General features: G+C 39.7%; 1 protein-coding gene and 1 non-coding gene across 4 annotated transcripts in view; one reads left to right on the plus strand and one right to left on the minus strand.

Annotated features, from left to right (window-relative positions):
- Window positions 1-16,311, plus strand: part of adisspb (adipose secreted signaling protein b) — a 44,296-nt gene extending 27,985 nt beyond the window's left edge. For 2 of the 3 annotated variants that reach the window (XM_085152613.1, XM_085152605.1), the window contains exons 4-6: window positions 6,905-7,043; window positions 9,969-10,094; window positions 14,022-16,311. In XM_085152613.1, the coding sequence (XP_085008739.1) occupies window positions 6,905-7,043; window positions 9,969-10,094; window positions 14,022-14,122 (366 nt within the window). In that variant the 3' untranslated portion in view covers window positions 14,123-16,311. Of the gene's footprint in view, window positions 1-6,904; window positions 7,044-8,650; window positions 9,758-9,968; window positions 10,095-14,021 lie in introns of those variants that run through there. The other variant, XM_085152621.1, reaches the window with a different exon arrangement.
- On the minus strand, window positions 12,587-12,657 carry trnag-gcc (transfer RNA glycine (anticodon GCC)). Its single transcript has one exon. It is a non-coding gene; the product is annotated as a tRNA-Gly (tRNA).
- Window positions 16,312-16,990: the final 679 nt, after the last annotated feature.

Here is a 16,990-nt window from a genome sequence, read left to right on the forward strand (position 1 = left end):
AATAAAAAAAGTTATTAATTTATTGAGATGGAAAAATTAATGTATTTGGCTATTAGACAGGATCCCCGTAGTCTAGACACTGATTGTGGTAAGGATGGAGGCTTGGGTTGAGAATGACAGAGCGGAAAGTGGAGGCTGATTGGCTAAAAGAAGGCTGGTAAGAAGATGATTGGACTAGAGTAATGATGTCAGCATTGAGTTTGACAATGTGGGAAAGAGGAAGCAATGTAAAGGAAAGGAAAGCAGGCAGATGAGTGATTACAGATCTCTTTTTTTTAACTTGCGCATACGTTTAATTTTGCAGTAACAAAAGTGTGTTTGTTAATGTGCGTGTGACTATGCTAAGCTTTCCTCAGATGATAACTGCCCTACCAGAAACCAAGTTGAAATGTCTTTCTTAAAGTTCAGTTTATGGTACTAAGCCTCTTGAAGTGTTAACTCTCACTCACAGCCAGATCATTGTGATTAAAAGTTGTGTGTGAGCGCGTGGATGGACTGCAGACACTTAGTTCTCAGTCACAGATCGGCCCGTTTGTGCACTCGTGTTTCTAAAAGCTCTGTAAGTGCAGGCCCAGAATTGTGAGCTCGGTTTCGTGGCTCTTCGTGGAGGGGGCATCGCTAATGAACTGGTTAGGGGGTGAGAAGAAAGGTGCCAATCCCTGCAGACAGACCACTGAAGAAGTGGGCGCGCGTGGGATGGAAGCGCTATGCATCTAACAGCTGTATGAATGTAGCCCTGATGAAGGTAATTTACATTTCACAAATTGTGTATGTCCATGTGTCAGGTGCGGGTCGGGCAGATTTTCTATTCAGTGTTTCTGCACAGAAATTTTAGCCGCGGTAATGCAAATGAGCAGCTGTCAGTGCTGCAAAGACCGGCTGAAGAAGCCACACGTTTTTAAATTTAAAGTGTTTATGAAGTTTAGTTTCTGTAGTGCATAAGGTGAGATGTTGTTCTGCATAACGTTAGTGGTTCTACATGCAGATTACCAGTAATCGCATTACTAAGTTACCAGATTAAAGGCTAATTAGTGAAGCGTGTGTGGTTGTCTGCTGGAAAGATTAACACAAAATAAGATGAAAATAGGAAAAGCTGTTTTTAGCTTCAAGTGGAACTAATACATTTAGTATATTAAAAAGTGATTTGTTGTTAGAGGTTGTTCTTGTAGTAACACATCTGCAAACAAAAGCTGACTCTTGATGCTTAAAGATTTCTTCTTCAAGATAAACACTGCATAAGTGGCAGTTGTTTAGTACACAGGGGGAATTTACCTACAAAAGAGCCATTTATTCCACTCAGGAGCTGATGGAGACCAAAATAGAGTTAAAAGAGATGGGCCTTCCAGTAATTAGGTGAACACAAGGATTTTGCCTACATACAGACTTTTTGTGTAAGGAAAATGAAACAATGAATGAACAATGAAAGCGGTAGTGTTGGCTCCTCTCTTAAGCCTTGTTTATACTTTCAGCTTTAACGAAACGTCATTTTCCCCATCAGATGGTGAGTGGGAGAGAACGTGCGCCTTCCTGTTTTGTGTGACCGCACGGACTCGTTAGAATTTACATTACAATGCACCAACTGTGCAAGTGCCCCAGGTGGCAAACTTCAAAGAAATCTAACAGGAAAGATCACTCAGCGGTTGGGTCTGCAGTTGTCTGTGTCCACAGCAGAGTATAATGAAGGCTTCATTTTCCACAGCAGCTTTATCTGCCCTTTCTGCACCGGATGACCTTCCTCCCATTTATTTAGACTAACTTGTGACCCTTGAGTTTGTCTCTCCTTGTCTCCATCTGGGGATCTTTTGCACAGTTTTAATCACCACCACCAAACCACACAGCTGACCACATAAAGGCCCTACAATATTAGGACAAGATGAGCATGAACAAGATGGGAAGGACAAACTCTTTTTCAACTTTTTGACCATTAGAGAGGGAACACCATTGACTCTGATGTGTTGGAGGATGAAAAGAAGAGGATGAGGTAGGGAATAAAGAGGGAAGAACACAAATTATGGAAGAGACAAGAAAAAAGTTAATTATGTGTAGTACTGGAGTGTAAATGGACATTTTTTAACCAGTTTTGGTGCAATTGACATATTTATTCTTTGTACACTGTAATGGTACATTCCCAGCATGGAAAATAGTATTTTGATTAGTCCAACCAGAATCAACCAATAATGATGTAGTTGCTGCAGGATGGTGATTTAACTGCAAATTGAAATCGGTGCTCAACAACCAACTCGAGTTCCCTAATGTAAATAAGTGTCACAGAGGAAATTGGCTCATTGGCGCAGACTGATTCAGATTGATTGCAGCCCTTTGCCAAACTGAATGATTGCACCAATCGGAGTTGCACTAGGCGACCTGTGCAAACACCTTGTAATCAGAAGTGTGCTACACCCTCAACTTCTAAGCGACAACGTTTGTAATGTAGATTGCAAAGGTTCAAAACGATTATAGTACCTAACAGCATTTTTCTGCAACATAAAATGAGCTGATCTTTGATATTGGACTAAATCACAAGAGGTGGTTTAAAACGGGACCTAAAAAATACCCCTTTCCTACAGTAAGTTACATTAATGTATATGTAGATACAACCTGAAGTGATTGCAAATGTTGCTCTAGTAGTTTTGGACATGTAAATGAGCAATTCTTGCTTACAACCAGAACCCCTGTGCATCCAAGTGCAAACAAATCCACAGAAACGTAGGAGATTTGTGTATATAACACTTTTACTTCCAGTTATATTAAGCTCTATATAGTCAGAGCACTGACTGAAATGGTTACATAGCAGTGTAAATTTATATGTTGTTCAGTAACCTTGGTTACTCTGGTAACTGATTGAGTTATTGAGTGCTCCTAGTATAATCTGCTTAAGCTGCATGTCGGCACTCTGAATAAATGAAGCTGACTCTATGGAGTTGCCCTTTGAAGTCCAGCAAAAATTAATTTCTTATGTGTTATGTAAGTATTGCCAGCAGCTATAAAGCAAATGTAACCAGACAAATAGCTTACAGCTCAATCTTTGTAAGTCAGTGGCTCGCTCGGTCTACGGAGAATTTTTTTTTCTTCTCATAAGCGATGTCTTCCAAGTAAGCGTTTCCTGCTTCTACGTGTAGTCAGCAGTCAGTGTTGTGTGTTCATAAGTACTGACTGAACTGTCTTGGTGAAGTGGGGTGACGAGTTCTTGAAATGTGTGGTATTTGTCAGCCAGCTGAATCGCACCATTGTTTTTGGGTGAACGCTCCCAGTGTTACACATGATATATTGTAATACCAAAAACAGGAATGCTTTCTTTCTTTTTCTTATGAACTGAAATGGTTCACGCTGAGTTTTTCACTTCCAACTGTTTGGTTGGGCTTTTTCCTGCCTAAACTCTTTATTTTGTTGTTTTAATGTGGAGCCTGAAATTTGAAATTCACAGTGTGTGGACGTGCGTGGGACTACGCTCACAGAACGATTGTTCTTCTCTGCAGCGCTCCTTCAGCATTCCCTCTTGTCTCTGTAGCGCTGTTTGGAGCCTCTGCTCTGCCCGTTGCTTTAACCAGGGGTCGCGTGGGGCTGAAAATGGCGTTTGCAGCTTTAGCTGGAGGGTCTTTACGCTTATCTCTCCTTGCCTGCATGGCCCTGCTGTCTCATTCTCTCTCTCTCTCTCTCACTCTCGATGTATCTCTGTATATCTCGTCTCCTCTGCACAGCTTTCTTCACCACTTGCTGTGATGACTCCCCCTCATGAATTTTTCTCTTTGCTTAATATGAGGCTGCTACTTCTATATCTCTACTACTATATCATCCCACACTAACTTTTTGCAGCTTTGTCTTGCACTTACTATACCAACTATAATACTCTTTATCTCAGGTTTGAGCATAAAATGCAGGATAATTGACTGACTCTACACTGTCATATGCACAGATCTTTTACCAAGTTTTATGTTTCCAGTTGGTCGCTATGGACCAGATTTGTGGGCAGCATCAGTGCAAAATGTTCTTTTGGTGTTGAAGATCTGCTGCTCAGATTTTATAAAGAGGCACAATGAATATTTTTCAAACTAAACTGGGCGGAGGTTTCCCTTTCAGTGCACAACAATTTTGGGAGGAGGGTATTCAAATGATTCACACAAACACGAGGAGAGGGGTAGGCTAGTTATTGCAAATAACACTGAATTTATCACTGAAAAAATGCATGTGTTATTTTCCAGCTTTTGTGGTTGTGATAGTTGTAACTGGGTGTTAATTTATTGCAGAGGGTTATCAGAATGGCAGACTGAACTGAACCTAATGTGGAGTGTGGTGGGAGGAAGAGAGTCCCAATATAGCAGAAATCAAACGTGTATAACCGAAAAGACTACTCCACCGTCGGGTCTCCAGCTCACTGTATTGATATCCTGCAAAGTATAATCTAGGCCTAAGGTGTAAAACCTGTGCTTACCCTGTAACAATTTGGCGAGTACAGTACTCACTCCCACATTGGTTCCACTTGTTTTTGACCTGCTGATTTGTGCTGCTCTTTGTAGAAATCTGGTCACAGTGGTTAGTAGATTTTTTGCAGAACTTCCCACTCCCATCAGTGCATTTGATGATGGTGATTGTGGCCTCATGCTAAGTGCACAAACTGTCAGAGAATGAAAACGTTTGACAAATTTTCAAATTTCTTGAACTTCCTAAACTATCTGAGCAGCTTCTTGATGCATGCTCAATCATCCAGTTAAATAAATCCCCAAAAATGGAGTCTGTTGATCTGGACGTAGCGTTTAAAGTTGGCGACACATTTTGTCATCCAAGTGACTTCTTCCGTCTGAAGAAGTCACTTGGATGAGGTAATTCAGAAGGTAGTTTGGTTTTCTTTCCCCATCAGGCTACAATGAAAATCTGGCAGAGGTGATGGGATTACAATCACCAAAGCCAGAGCTAATAATTTATTCAGTAACTTCTTCAGTCTGAAAGAGGTTAAAATATTACACAACATCCTTTTTTAAGCAAGTCACTACAGTCTGAAGAGGCCACTTGGATGAGTGCCGAAACATTTTGCTCACTGAAAATGCTACGTCCAGATGAACAGAATCAACTGTTGGGTACCTGAGCAGCTGTCTAAATCATAAATACATTCGTATTTTAATATAATAAAACCTAAGAATAAATATATGAAGAAGATGGATGTAGCATCTACACTCTCTGGTTTATAGACTTAAATTATACGTAATGAGTTAGGGCTGCTCGATTATGGCAAAAATGATAATCACGATTATTTTCACTGAAATTAAGATCTTGATTATTTGACAATATTTATTTAACAATATGAATAATGACTTTAAAGATTGTCAAAAAATAATATAAAATAGTGTGCAAATACTGATAACAGTGCAAATGTTTGCAATATAAAAAATAAATGAAAAATATAAACATGTTTAGTGAACTTTGCAGTGTTGCTCTGTGGTGCAGCTACGACACTGTAGCAAAGTTTACACACTATGTCTACATGATCCACGTCTGACTCCGCGAACCCATAATGTTTCCACACCACTGAAGTTTTTTTTTTACCTCTCTTTTCAACCAACGGCAGTCACTCTCCTCTCCAAATAACTTCTGCTTAGCTTTCTGAGCTTCCCTCGGGTCCTCTTAATTGTTGTGACACGTGTTCGAAATGCAGAGAGGTGCGCTCGATTTGCCACACGGAGCAGCGCGAGAGTAAAGCACGAGGGAGGGGCTAATAATCGGCTCAGTCATTTTTAATGATCGTTGAAAGCCCAGATCGTAATCGAGATTAAAATTCGATTAATTGAGCAGCCCTATAATGAGTCACTATTGGATCTGACTTAGAAACCAAGTGATACTGTATGCTCATGCTGTAGTGACTTGCGTAAAAAAGAATGTTGTGTAATATTTTAACCTCTTTATGCTGCAGTATAAAGCACCTTGATATGACTATTGTTGTGAACTAATGCTATATGTATACTGATGGTAGGATTATTGTCTATTTTACACTGAATGGGACCTTCATTTGCAAAAATGAGTATTATACTGTTTTACCTAAGATTTGAAATTAGCTAAACTTTGAAAGAGCATAAAGTCGTCATTGAAGTGTTTTTTACTAAGATCATAAATCACTTTAGAAGAGAATAATTTTCCCATAGACTTTAGTTAGAAAAGTCTCCCCTGGCCACTGGAAGGAATGCAAGTTTCAGGCAATTACACGTTGCTGGATGCTATGTGCGTTGTTTATACTTGTTTGAACTTGTTTGTATTAGAACTTGGAAAAGCCTAAATTTCTCACATTTGAAAGCATAAAATTATTCTCTGTTTGCCTTTTTTTGTTTCAAAAGTACTGAAATCAAACAAATGTGTTAATTTTCTTTTGTTGCAATTCTTGCACTTGATCCTGGCTATGCTAAATGTCCACCAGCATTGGGTGCTAAAGTTGTTTGGGTGCTGGAGCTGATGGCCTTCATACTTGAGTAGAAGAATAAGTGCTGAAGGCTTCACACACGCGCGATTAGCATCACTAAAATGATTTTGGAGTTGAGTGAAATTCAGAGGGTAATTTGGTTTTCTTTCCCCATCAGGCTACAATGAAAATCTGGCAGAGGTGATGGGATTACAATCACTGAAGCCATAGATAATCATTTCAATTAGAGGACTCTCTCAAGGAAAACTCAGCCCGGTAGTGGAGCGCTTATATGTATCCATAAAATAAATCATTTTTATGTACCCGTAATAAGCTTACACTATGAAATGTGAGAGCACGGCTCAGCCACTTTCTCCTCTATATAGACCATCTCTGCTCAGCTAACCTTTCTTTCCCTTTGATGCGGCTGAATAAAGGAAGGAGAAAGAAAACAAAATGATTTGCCTTCATCTCTAAATCTGTGCTGGACTCTTGTTTAAAACCTCTTCTCCCTCTCTACAGGTCGGCTTCCTGAAGACACAGCACCGGTATGAAATAGTGTTCACCCTGCCTGAGATCCCAGCTCTGGGTAAAAATGTGTGTCCAGCGCCGCTACCCGGCCCACACCTCCGGATCACTGATATCACACCGGCACAAGAGGGTGAGGTCACGAGCGATGGAAAAACAAAAAATGGAAAAATGGAAAAATGAAAAACAATTTCCATTAAAATTGTGAAAAGAAGGTTGAGTTTTAATAATGTAAATTTGTAATTACGTTCAAATTATCAATGCCTGTCTGTGTTGCATCTTTTGACTGATGACTATGAGCTAAACTAGGTCACTGGTTTGGGATTTGTCCATCATGATCAGTGTTATGTAACACATTAGCTTAATGATTACTGAAAAAGTCAAAAATGGGAAAATCATGTAGTGCAGTCTTTATGTCAGATGTGTTTATTTTAGATTCGCTTTAGGTAATAAAACCAAATCAGTAGTAACAGATTAGTGAATATAGCATAAGGACTGCACAACAGGCTGGCCTAAAGTCTAATATGTTAGTACCAATGCTGTGGTTTTATACTCCTATTGCTTTTAAAACCATAATATCATCTTCTTTTTCTTTGTTTGGCTGATCCCTTTAGGAGTCGTATGACTATATTGTACTATATTACTTTGTTAAGGTCTCACCATGGTGCTGCCCTGTTAGCCTGTGCGCTGCTATACCAAGCTTTGTAGCCTCTCCAGAGTACATCGCACAAGGTTTACATTGTGTTGTCTGTTTTTGGAGGACTGCAGGCGAGTGTACCTCTGTAGCCTCTTTGAACTCCCATGATCCCTCTCTCTGAGAGCTAACAGAGACAAAAGCAGGAGCATAAATCCGGCTTTAGTCAGTGACCAGACTCTGTAATATTGTCAGACTTACCGGCGTTTAACAAGCTGATGCTAAGAAGAAAAAACCATAATAACAACACAGAGTAGCGTTACTAGAATGATCTGCATGCAGGCTGCTATTGACGTTAGTTGTACCTTTATCATTATTCTAACTACAAAATGTGTTGCACCAAAAGCAGAGGCGTGGCTACAGAAGAAATGTTTGTAGATTAGACGAGTTATCATACGTTCTGTAATTTGGGAGCAGAGCAGTTACTACAGTTACAATAATCTCAATTAAATGGAGGAAATGTCTTCCACTAACAGCTCACATGTATGTTGCCTGAGAGGTGAAATACAGGGTAAAAACTCAATTAAATGCTTATCTAAAGCTGTGAGATAAGCTGGTACATTTTGATAGTTATTTTGTTAAACTAATCAGCTGCCATCCTTCAGCCCTCACTTTCAGTGACACGAAGCCCTGTTTTTCCCAGTCAGTATATGTAAAACAAGCTGCATTTGCACAGTTTACAGTAATTAGTTTCCTGTTTAAACTGTGAGTCAGGCAGACCTTTTGTGGTATAAAGGTCATTGGTACTGTGTTTACAATACATTTGGGTCATTTTATATCAAAATCTCACTAAAAAAAAGTTCCCAACTGAACACCTCAGACTATGATCATATTAGAAAACTGCTTTGACCCAGAAGGAATCACGGCTAGAAGATGACCTGATATCAAAATGTAGGGAAAAATGAGACATTTCATATTCTGTAACACGTTTTCACTGACCAACTATCTCACCTATCTCCAGTGAATGATCACAAGACAGGTAAACCACCATGCTTCTTCTTTCTTCTTCTTCTTCTTCTTCTTCTTCTTCTGCCGATTCCTTTTAGGGAATTGGCACAGTGGATCATCTTCCTCCACCTCACCTTGTCAACACCAACCCTCTGCATGTCCTTCACTACATCCAGGAACCTCAATTGTTGTCTTCCTTTCTGCCTGCCTGCCTGCTCCATCTTCAACACCCTTTGTCCGATATATCCTCTGTCTCTGCTCTGCACATGTGCAAACCATCTCAGTCTTGTCTCTCTAACTTTGCCACCATACTGCCTGAGCCATCCCTCTGATGCACTCATTTCTAATCTTGTCCATTCTTGTCACTCCCAGTGAAATTCTACATCTGCTTTCTGCCACCTCCAGCTCGGCTAATTTTGATCTGCAAAATAATCCGCTGTGCAGTTCCAACTGGAAATCAACTGATTGGCAACAGCATTAAAAAACAGATTATAATTCATTGTAACTCAACATTATTGACGCAGTGTGTTGACAGAGAACATAATAAAAGGCAGAAACATCCAAAAAAGGGCTTTGACTGTCCTTCAAGAACCCTCAAGAACTATTCCAACTTGAAGACATTACAAGAAAACAGAGAGTTCAGACTGTGTTGAAGGATAGTGGCAGTCATATTTTTCGAAAGCATAGCTAAGCTAAAAAGTAAGTAACTCGGCAGCACAGTCACAGGCTGCAGAGTTCCAGATGGCTGAGGATCACAGCAGCAGACAGTTCAGCTCATGTCAGCACAGAGATCCTTCTTTGAAAAAAAAAAAAATCATAGGAACAGATCTGACTTTCACACGCTTTCCTGTGTTTCTCTGTGTTCCTGCCGCCCGTCATGCCGCAATAGTCAGTAAACCCTAAACATCTGCCACCCGTGTGGGCTAAAAAAAAGATAGTTTTTAACTGCTAGCATGAACGTGAGCTTCTCCTGGCCAATAAAACAGCTGAAATGGGTTAGAGGTTTCTGGGAGTCATGCCGACTGCATGCCTGTAATTGAAGCAGGTTACTGACCTTTACTTTCAGTTAATCGTCACACCCTTTATATTACTCTCAGCCTCTCTGATTATGTTAACAGGTGTGCTACTATGTTTGTCTCGTGTGTGTGTGTGGGTGTGTGTGTGTGTGTGTGTGTGTGTGTGTATGTGTGTGTGTGTGTGTGTGTGTATTCATGTGCTTATCAGTCAGCTGTGTTTGTTTTTTTTCCATCCCATTGACATTTTGTTCTGGATTGTCTGACACTCAAATTATCCTTATAAAAAACATCTCACACAGAGAAGATAAAGTGCGTGCGTTGGTAAAACGTGCCAATAAAGACGACACTTACTCTCTTTTCTGTCTTTGTTGCTATTTTTTTGTCCTGCATGTCTCTCCAGGAGGTCTGAAGATAACGTGCGAGTACATAACCCAGCACGAGGGAGTTCTGTGTGAGGAGGTGATGCTGCTGAGCGAGACCAACGACGACGTCTGCGTCAGAGTTAAAGTTCACGCCAGAGTCATGGGTAAGGTTGTGTTTAACAACATATATGTGATAATATAATCTTGTCTGCTTCTTCTGTATAAATAGTTACAAATACACCACATTGTATCCTATAAAAGACCTTTTTCTTTTTTTTATAGCTGAGGCATTGTGTAGTTGATTAATTTTTCAGACATTACCATACGACTACCTATGCCCGTGAGACTTTCTATTATAAAACCATTAATCATTTGGGAACTTATTAAACTGAAATGATTGGAAGGCTTCCATAGATTAGTTGCTAAGGCTCATAAAACATCAAAGGAAGGCCAAAGACGATTTACCTCATGAAGTGTAGAGGACAAACTGACCAGGAGCCATTTGGTTTAGTTTTATCACTTAATTTGATTAATAAAATTTCATGAACTTGTGGAAACAAATCATACATTTTCCACAGGTTTTCTAAAATCTGAAGTGGTTCTTAAAAGTGGGTTTATTTTTTGTTCCTCCATGTCTTCTTACATGAAGTAAAATACATAAATACCTGATTAACTTATTGATTAATGATTTATTTGATAATTAATATATAATTGGTAGTTCTCCCAGACTGTTAAATGACCTGTAAAGTTAAATGATCAAACTACATAATATCAGAATTTGCCCTCACTGACCGCTTCATTGGGTACACGTGTTCAAGGACGCATTAACGAAAGCGCCTACTCAGCGAGTCAAATTGTAGCAGCTCGATGCTTTTATCCATGTAGACATGACCTTTGGGACGTGATGGAACAGGAGATTCACATCATGGATGTGCGGCAGCTGTGTGACGCTGTCATGTCAACGTGGACCAAAATCTTGGAGGAATGTTTCCGGCACTTTGTTGAATCATGAAGAATTAAAGCAATGTTGAAGGTAAAAAGAGGGCCAACGTAGTTCTAGTAAGGTGTACCTAATAAAGTGTTCTGTGAGTGTATTTTCATTATATTTTACTTTTTAATTTATAAATGATCAGTCATTTCTTCTTTGGTTTTAAAGGGAGAACTAACAGATAAGCCCAAAGGTCGCTTGTTTCTGGTGTGCTGCTGCCACCTGCTGGTTACTTTGAATTTTTGGGTCTGAATAACTTATAAAAACAACAACCAAAGTAAGTCACAATGAACCACTAAAAAAGAAAGGCTAAAGTTGTTTTGTGGACAAATTTTTAAAATAATAAAAACAAAAACTTTCAGAAATACTAACCAAAAAATTATTTTAAAAAGTCCCCTTTTCTGTGGTGCAGGGATACGACAGAAACAATATGGCTCTTGTAATCCATAAATCTTTTGTTCTGCTCTGTCCTGCTGTGCGGAGGCTGTAATAATAAATTTGCATCCTCCTCTTCAATCCATGTCAGTGAGACTGAATTAGTCTGTGGCGTTTGTCTCAGCAGATGGAGAATTAGTTAAAGGGGGTGCGCAGTGTGTTTTTCCATCTGTGTCTGTGTAAATATAGCAGAACGTGGTGTGTGTGTGTGTGTGTGTGTGTGTGTGTGGTACTTGCGTAGTTGAGGATGAATGATGGCTGTGTTGTTTAGTGTTTATTGTTATCCTCATAATGTGGCCTGAACATCTGTTCAGATGTTTGTGTGTAACTGAGTCCTGGATGAAAACCAGATCAATGGATTAAACTCTACGTCAGCTGTACCGCTCACATCAGATCAGTGACGGAGTATAATACAACTCAGCTGCAGGCTGAGCCTTTAGTCTTGTATAAATACACATGGTTGTTATCTGATGTATAGTTAACTATTATATATCCAGTGAGGCTGATAGGAAGCGTCCTAATGGTAGTTTTTAGTTAGTTATTAAAATGTAGAAAGTGATTTTATCTTGTAGGAAAACTGTAACAGACATTCCCAATATTTTAATCTAACATGATGAAAGCTGCTAGTTATTTTTATGTTATCTATTATCTATTCTTAAGGTGGTCATTTGTTGGAGCCCATATAAGTTATTTCTTAATACCTTAAAAAAACGGTGTATCCAAAACAGTATGGTACAAAGAATCACCTGATGTCAAAGTGCTTTAAGTCTTTAGCCACTCACCGGTGACGATCAAAACATGTACTGTTAGAAAGCAGATTAGTGAGTTTCACATGTTGCAAGTAGGTAAGATAACAATAGCAGTGGCTGCAGAAAAGCTCGCAAACGTGTGGGAGTAGTTTGATCTGGGACTCTCCACCATTTGACCCTTTGAACTGAAGAAGCTTCTCGGATGAGAGGTGAAACGTCTTCAAGCAACTTAAAGAAGTCCAGATGCTTTTCTTTCCAAGCTCCTTAGACTACGATGACCTGGATGACTGAGAACCTTCACAGACAGAGTAGTTTAATTATTTCATGGACATATATCGTGTGTCCAGAGGGGAGTGGAATGTGTTACTTGTGAAAATTTTAAGCTTTGTAACTGTACATTCATCTGTGTATTTTAAAGTTCACGACAGACTTCTGGCAGTAATTTTGGCAGTATCAGGGCTGAAGGGAAAAAAATAAAACGAACTGCATTGGCCGGGAATCGAACCCGGGCCTCCCGCGTGGCAGGCGAGAATTCTACCACTGAACCACCAATGCGTTGCTGCATGTGTATCCTGCAGTCACGAAAAAAAGCATGCGCCTGCTGCTGCAGGGCGGGGGGAGGGACTGTGGAGAAGTAGAGTAGACGCCTCAGGGGAGAAGGAGGAGGGGGGTGAAGGAGGGGGCTGCCTCTCTTAAAGGAGCCGCTCGGTCTGTTTCTCTCACACCGTGTGAACATCGTGGGTTATATACATGAGTTTGAGACCAATGCCTGAGCTTTTTAAAGCCAAGTGCTCACAGGTCATGTTTCCACTTCTAAATGCTCTACAACAAGACTTAAAGGAAGGAAAATATGTCACTCTCTTTTTTGCCTCTGTTTGCTCAAATACTTTGATGTTGTGAAACACTGTTCATAATGTGCAAAGGTGTGGCGGGAATAGGCTGACGATGTTTTATTGTTATTGCACCAGAACATGCCATCAAAGGTTATTGTCAGATTGTAATGTAGCTCCAAATAGCTGACTCCTGTCAGACATTTCCCAGACTTTCAGTGGCTGTGTCTATCGGAAGAGTTTCAAATTGATTTAGTTCATGGACCACATTCGATTCAGTTCTGTTTTATTTAAACAGCACCAATTCACAGTGACAATCACCTCAAGGTGCTTTATATTTTTAGGTACAGACAGTACAGTATTAGAGAGGAAACCTCAGCAATCACACAGTCCTGTATGAGGGAGCACTTGGCAATAGTGGGAAGGGAGAACTCCCTTTAAACAGGAAGAGATGTCAGAAAGAAAAAGTTATAGATATCCAATGTTTCTTTAATTTGAGCGAGAAATAAAATTTGTTACTTTTAGATCATTCAGGCTTTGTGCTGGGACAGCCACTCTCATAACGCCATCCACTCTAAACTAACAGCACAAGGCTTCCTGGTACTAGAACGTCCAGAAATTAGGACCTGTTTCTCTGCAGATTTTACACTCTGCAGCCATCTAGTGGCCTGATATCAACTCTTATGCTCAATCACAAAGAGCCGCCTCCACGTCTAAAAGCCTTAAAGTTAATATTTAAAATTTGTAGTTTTTATGTGCAGACCAGTTTCATGCCTGAACACTGGGCCATATAGTACTACATGATTAAAGGTCTTTTTACTTTTTTCAAATGTAAATTTCCCACATAACTATTGACTTATCACATTTAGGTTTGTAAATAAAGCTACAAGAGTCTTGAATATGTGCAGGATCAGAATCTGTTTAGTTTCATTAAATGCCTCTTAGAGTAAATTCAGGCTAGTGAAGCAGGTCATTTCCCAGCATGCCCTTAGCAGCCTTGATTAATCTCTCATTACAGTTCATATTGTAATGTAAGAATCGCTCTGATTAGAGTAACGATTTCTTTTTGTCTCTCTGCCTCTTGTCCAGATCGTCACCATGGTACCCCCATGCTGCTGGAAGGCGTTCGCTGCATCGGTCCGGAGCTCGAGTACGACTCTGAGCAGAGTGACTGGCAGGGATTTGACTAAATGTCAGCCTTCTGTTCCCAGTTGTTTCACACATCCACAAACGCCTACAGAAGTTCACACACCTGCCATCTTCACAGATAGAAAAAGAAACAGAAACCTCCTGAGCTGCCCGTCAATACACACACACACACACGATTAGTGCCACGGGCTGTGCAGCTTTTCCACCTCTGAATAGAATAGAATTAGAATTCAACTTTATTGTCATTGCACATGCACAGGTACAGGGCAACGAAATGCAGTTTGCATCCATCCATCCTCTGGTGTGATTCACTGTTCACTGGACCTCAGAAATGGTTTTCATCTTGAGATGTGAAAAACATTCCTCAGCTCTGGCCCTCACTCTGAAGGAACATGTAATTAAGTCCTCTTGCTTTTCTGTCTTCAACTGTTGTGCTTTCCTTGTTCATCCGTTAGAGGGCAGCGTCTGCCTGTAAATCAGCACAGCCTCACAACTACTTGTGGTTCAGTTTTAGTCTTTTTCTGATGTGCAAAGCCCACCTGGATTCATAGAGTTATGAGTAAACAAGGGCTCATTTACGACTTCAAAAGCTTGACCCTAAATTAAGGCTCTAATCTGCACAATTCAGTGAGGACAAGAGCGAATTAGGAACATTGTTTAACATGCAATACCTCTGTGTGACTATCGGGGGTGCTAAAGAGCTCTGCATGCGTTACTGCTCCAATCTGAAGGCCATCTTTTACCAGTTGTGCTGCAGTGTTCTCTATTTAAAGGAAGACCTAAATATAAAATGTGTCTGCATCTTCAGTGTTCATGTTAAACCCATCTCAGCAGGTATATCTAATATTTCTGTTGTATTTGAACCAACCTGCCCCAACATTTCACTTTCCCCAGTCTGCCTTTCAAAATAAAACATAGACTTGTTTCAGTAGGTGAGGAATGAATGTACAGCTGCCACACTGGAGGGAGGGGAAAGTGATGCTTCAGTACCTGCTCTCCTGCTATCTGGCACTGATCTGCTGACATATGTCAGGATTTTCTAAGCTGGTTTTCACTCTGTGATAGGTGTGTGTACTTTAAAAGCTCCTTCTCGTTCTTTAAGAGGAGCTGACATCAAAATCTGACATTTACCTCTCGTGTTTTAAGTCTAGTCTTTTTTTCCCCCTTCTTCTTCTTTTTGTTGTTGTTGCTGAGCTACAGATGTTGTTGACTCACCAGTTTTCCCCAAATTAAAAACAAATGTGTAACCAAAACAAGATCTAATCAAATATTCGGTGTACGTGTGAATAGCCTGTTGTTGTTTTAAGGGTGTTAAACTGGGGTGAAAGAATTGGCTGATAAATTTGTTTAAATATTGTTGATATATTATTATCGAATAATCATTTTAAAAACATTTTCATTATTTTATCCCAAACTTTTCCCTGGACCAACATCTCCTGCCCATGTGTAGACCCTTAAAGCAGTGCTTTAACACACACTGACCACCATCCTTTGGTATTTAAGTCTCTGAGGGGCTTTTTCCTTTCAGCTATTCAAGCTCCAATCTCTTGCTTTAATCCATGAAGCCTTCAGAAAAGTGCCTTTCATCGCCACATCCCATTTGTCTCTTAACTCCCCGTTGTTCATCCGTTTGCATCCTGTCACCCGAGCAGTTTTCAGGTTTAGGAAGTGTTAGTCCGAGCCACCCAGGACTCAAACATCTGGGGTCATAAACCGGAAGCACCTAAACTTTGGAAGTTTGCAGGTTTCAAACCACCACTTCCACCACCTCTCTGTCCCAGTGCCGTCTTCACAGTGCAGCTGAAGATCAGAGGGAGCTCTGCTAACTTACATTTGTGCTTAAAAGATCAAGTGCCATGATCTGGCTGCACTGCCGTCTCTTTATAATCTCCTCTGAAAGAAGTCCTAACATCTCCTTCCTGCTGGTTAATGTTCATGTTTTTGCTGTTACTCGTTCTGTTGTTGGTTGCATTCAGCCTTAAATTTAGCGTGTAATTTTTTTTCTTATTATTTTTGCTTTCTTATTATTAGACCACGCGCTGTGGGTATAGTAAAGATTGGATAGATTATTTTGATGTTTGTTTCTGCACGATAGGTCAGAGATCCATCTTAGTGTAAAGCTGAAGTGCTCGATAGGTTTCAGGAATGTAGCAGTTTATTTTTTGCTCCCGGTATGTTTGATTTGTATTTTTAATGTTGAAAATGAATTAAAAAAAATGTATATGTTTGAGTCTGGCTGCTCTTTGTGTCCGCTGTCAGTGCATTTCAAGGATGCTTGGTGGCAGTCTCCACTGTCACTGCACAAACAGATATCCTGCAGAAAGTCTATTCAGTCTTTTACACAAAGTATTTCTTTATTTGACTTCAGTGGATAGAAAAAAAAAGTTTTTTACCCTCTAAAAAAATTTAGATTAATTTTGAAGTCTTCTCGTGATTTAGGGTTACTTTATGTTCTCGACATTACAGGATCTTTGTGGAGAAAAGTTTCGCATGACAAAATGTACTTGTAACCGGTTCATGGAAGCTTTACAAGAATTCAGTTCATGTTTCTGTCCAAAACAAACCTCATGACATCCTCCTCTTAGTCAGATTTACTGTAAATGTCCCAAATTGTACAGACTACACTCCTTTTCTTTTTCTTGGATCATGATCTAGAATTATAATAATACTTTTGTCTGTGTTCAATTATAATTTTAATTGAATACATGGGATTACAAAGGTTGAAGAAAACGTCTCATCCACCTCATATTTTCATATATGTCTGTCAGGACTTTATAAACAATCAGAATCAGAGAAACTTTATTAATCCTAGAACAGCATGCATCCACACAACAGACAACACAGCAATCCTATTAAATGAAGTGTAGAAGTAGAAATATAAATAGATAAATAATATATATAATAATAAA

This window comes from Neolamprologus multifasciatus, chromosome 3 (genome assembly GCF_963576455.1).
Source record: "Neolamprologus multifasciatus chromosome 3, fNeoMul1.2, whole genome shotgun sequence".
Taxonomy (NCBI): domain Eukaryota; kingdom Metazoa; phylum Chordata; class Actinopteri; order Cichliformes; family Cichlidae; genus Neolamprologus; species Neolamprologus multifasciatus.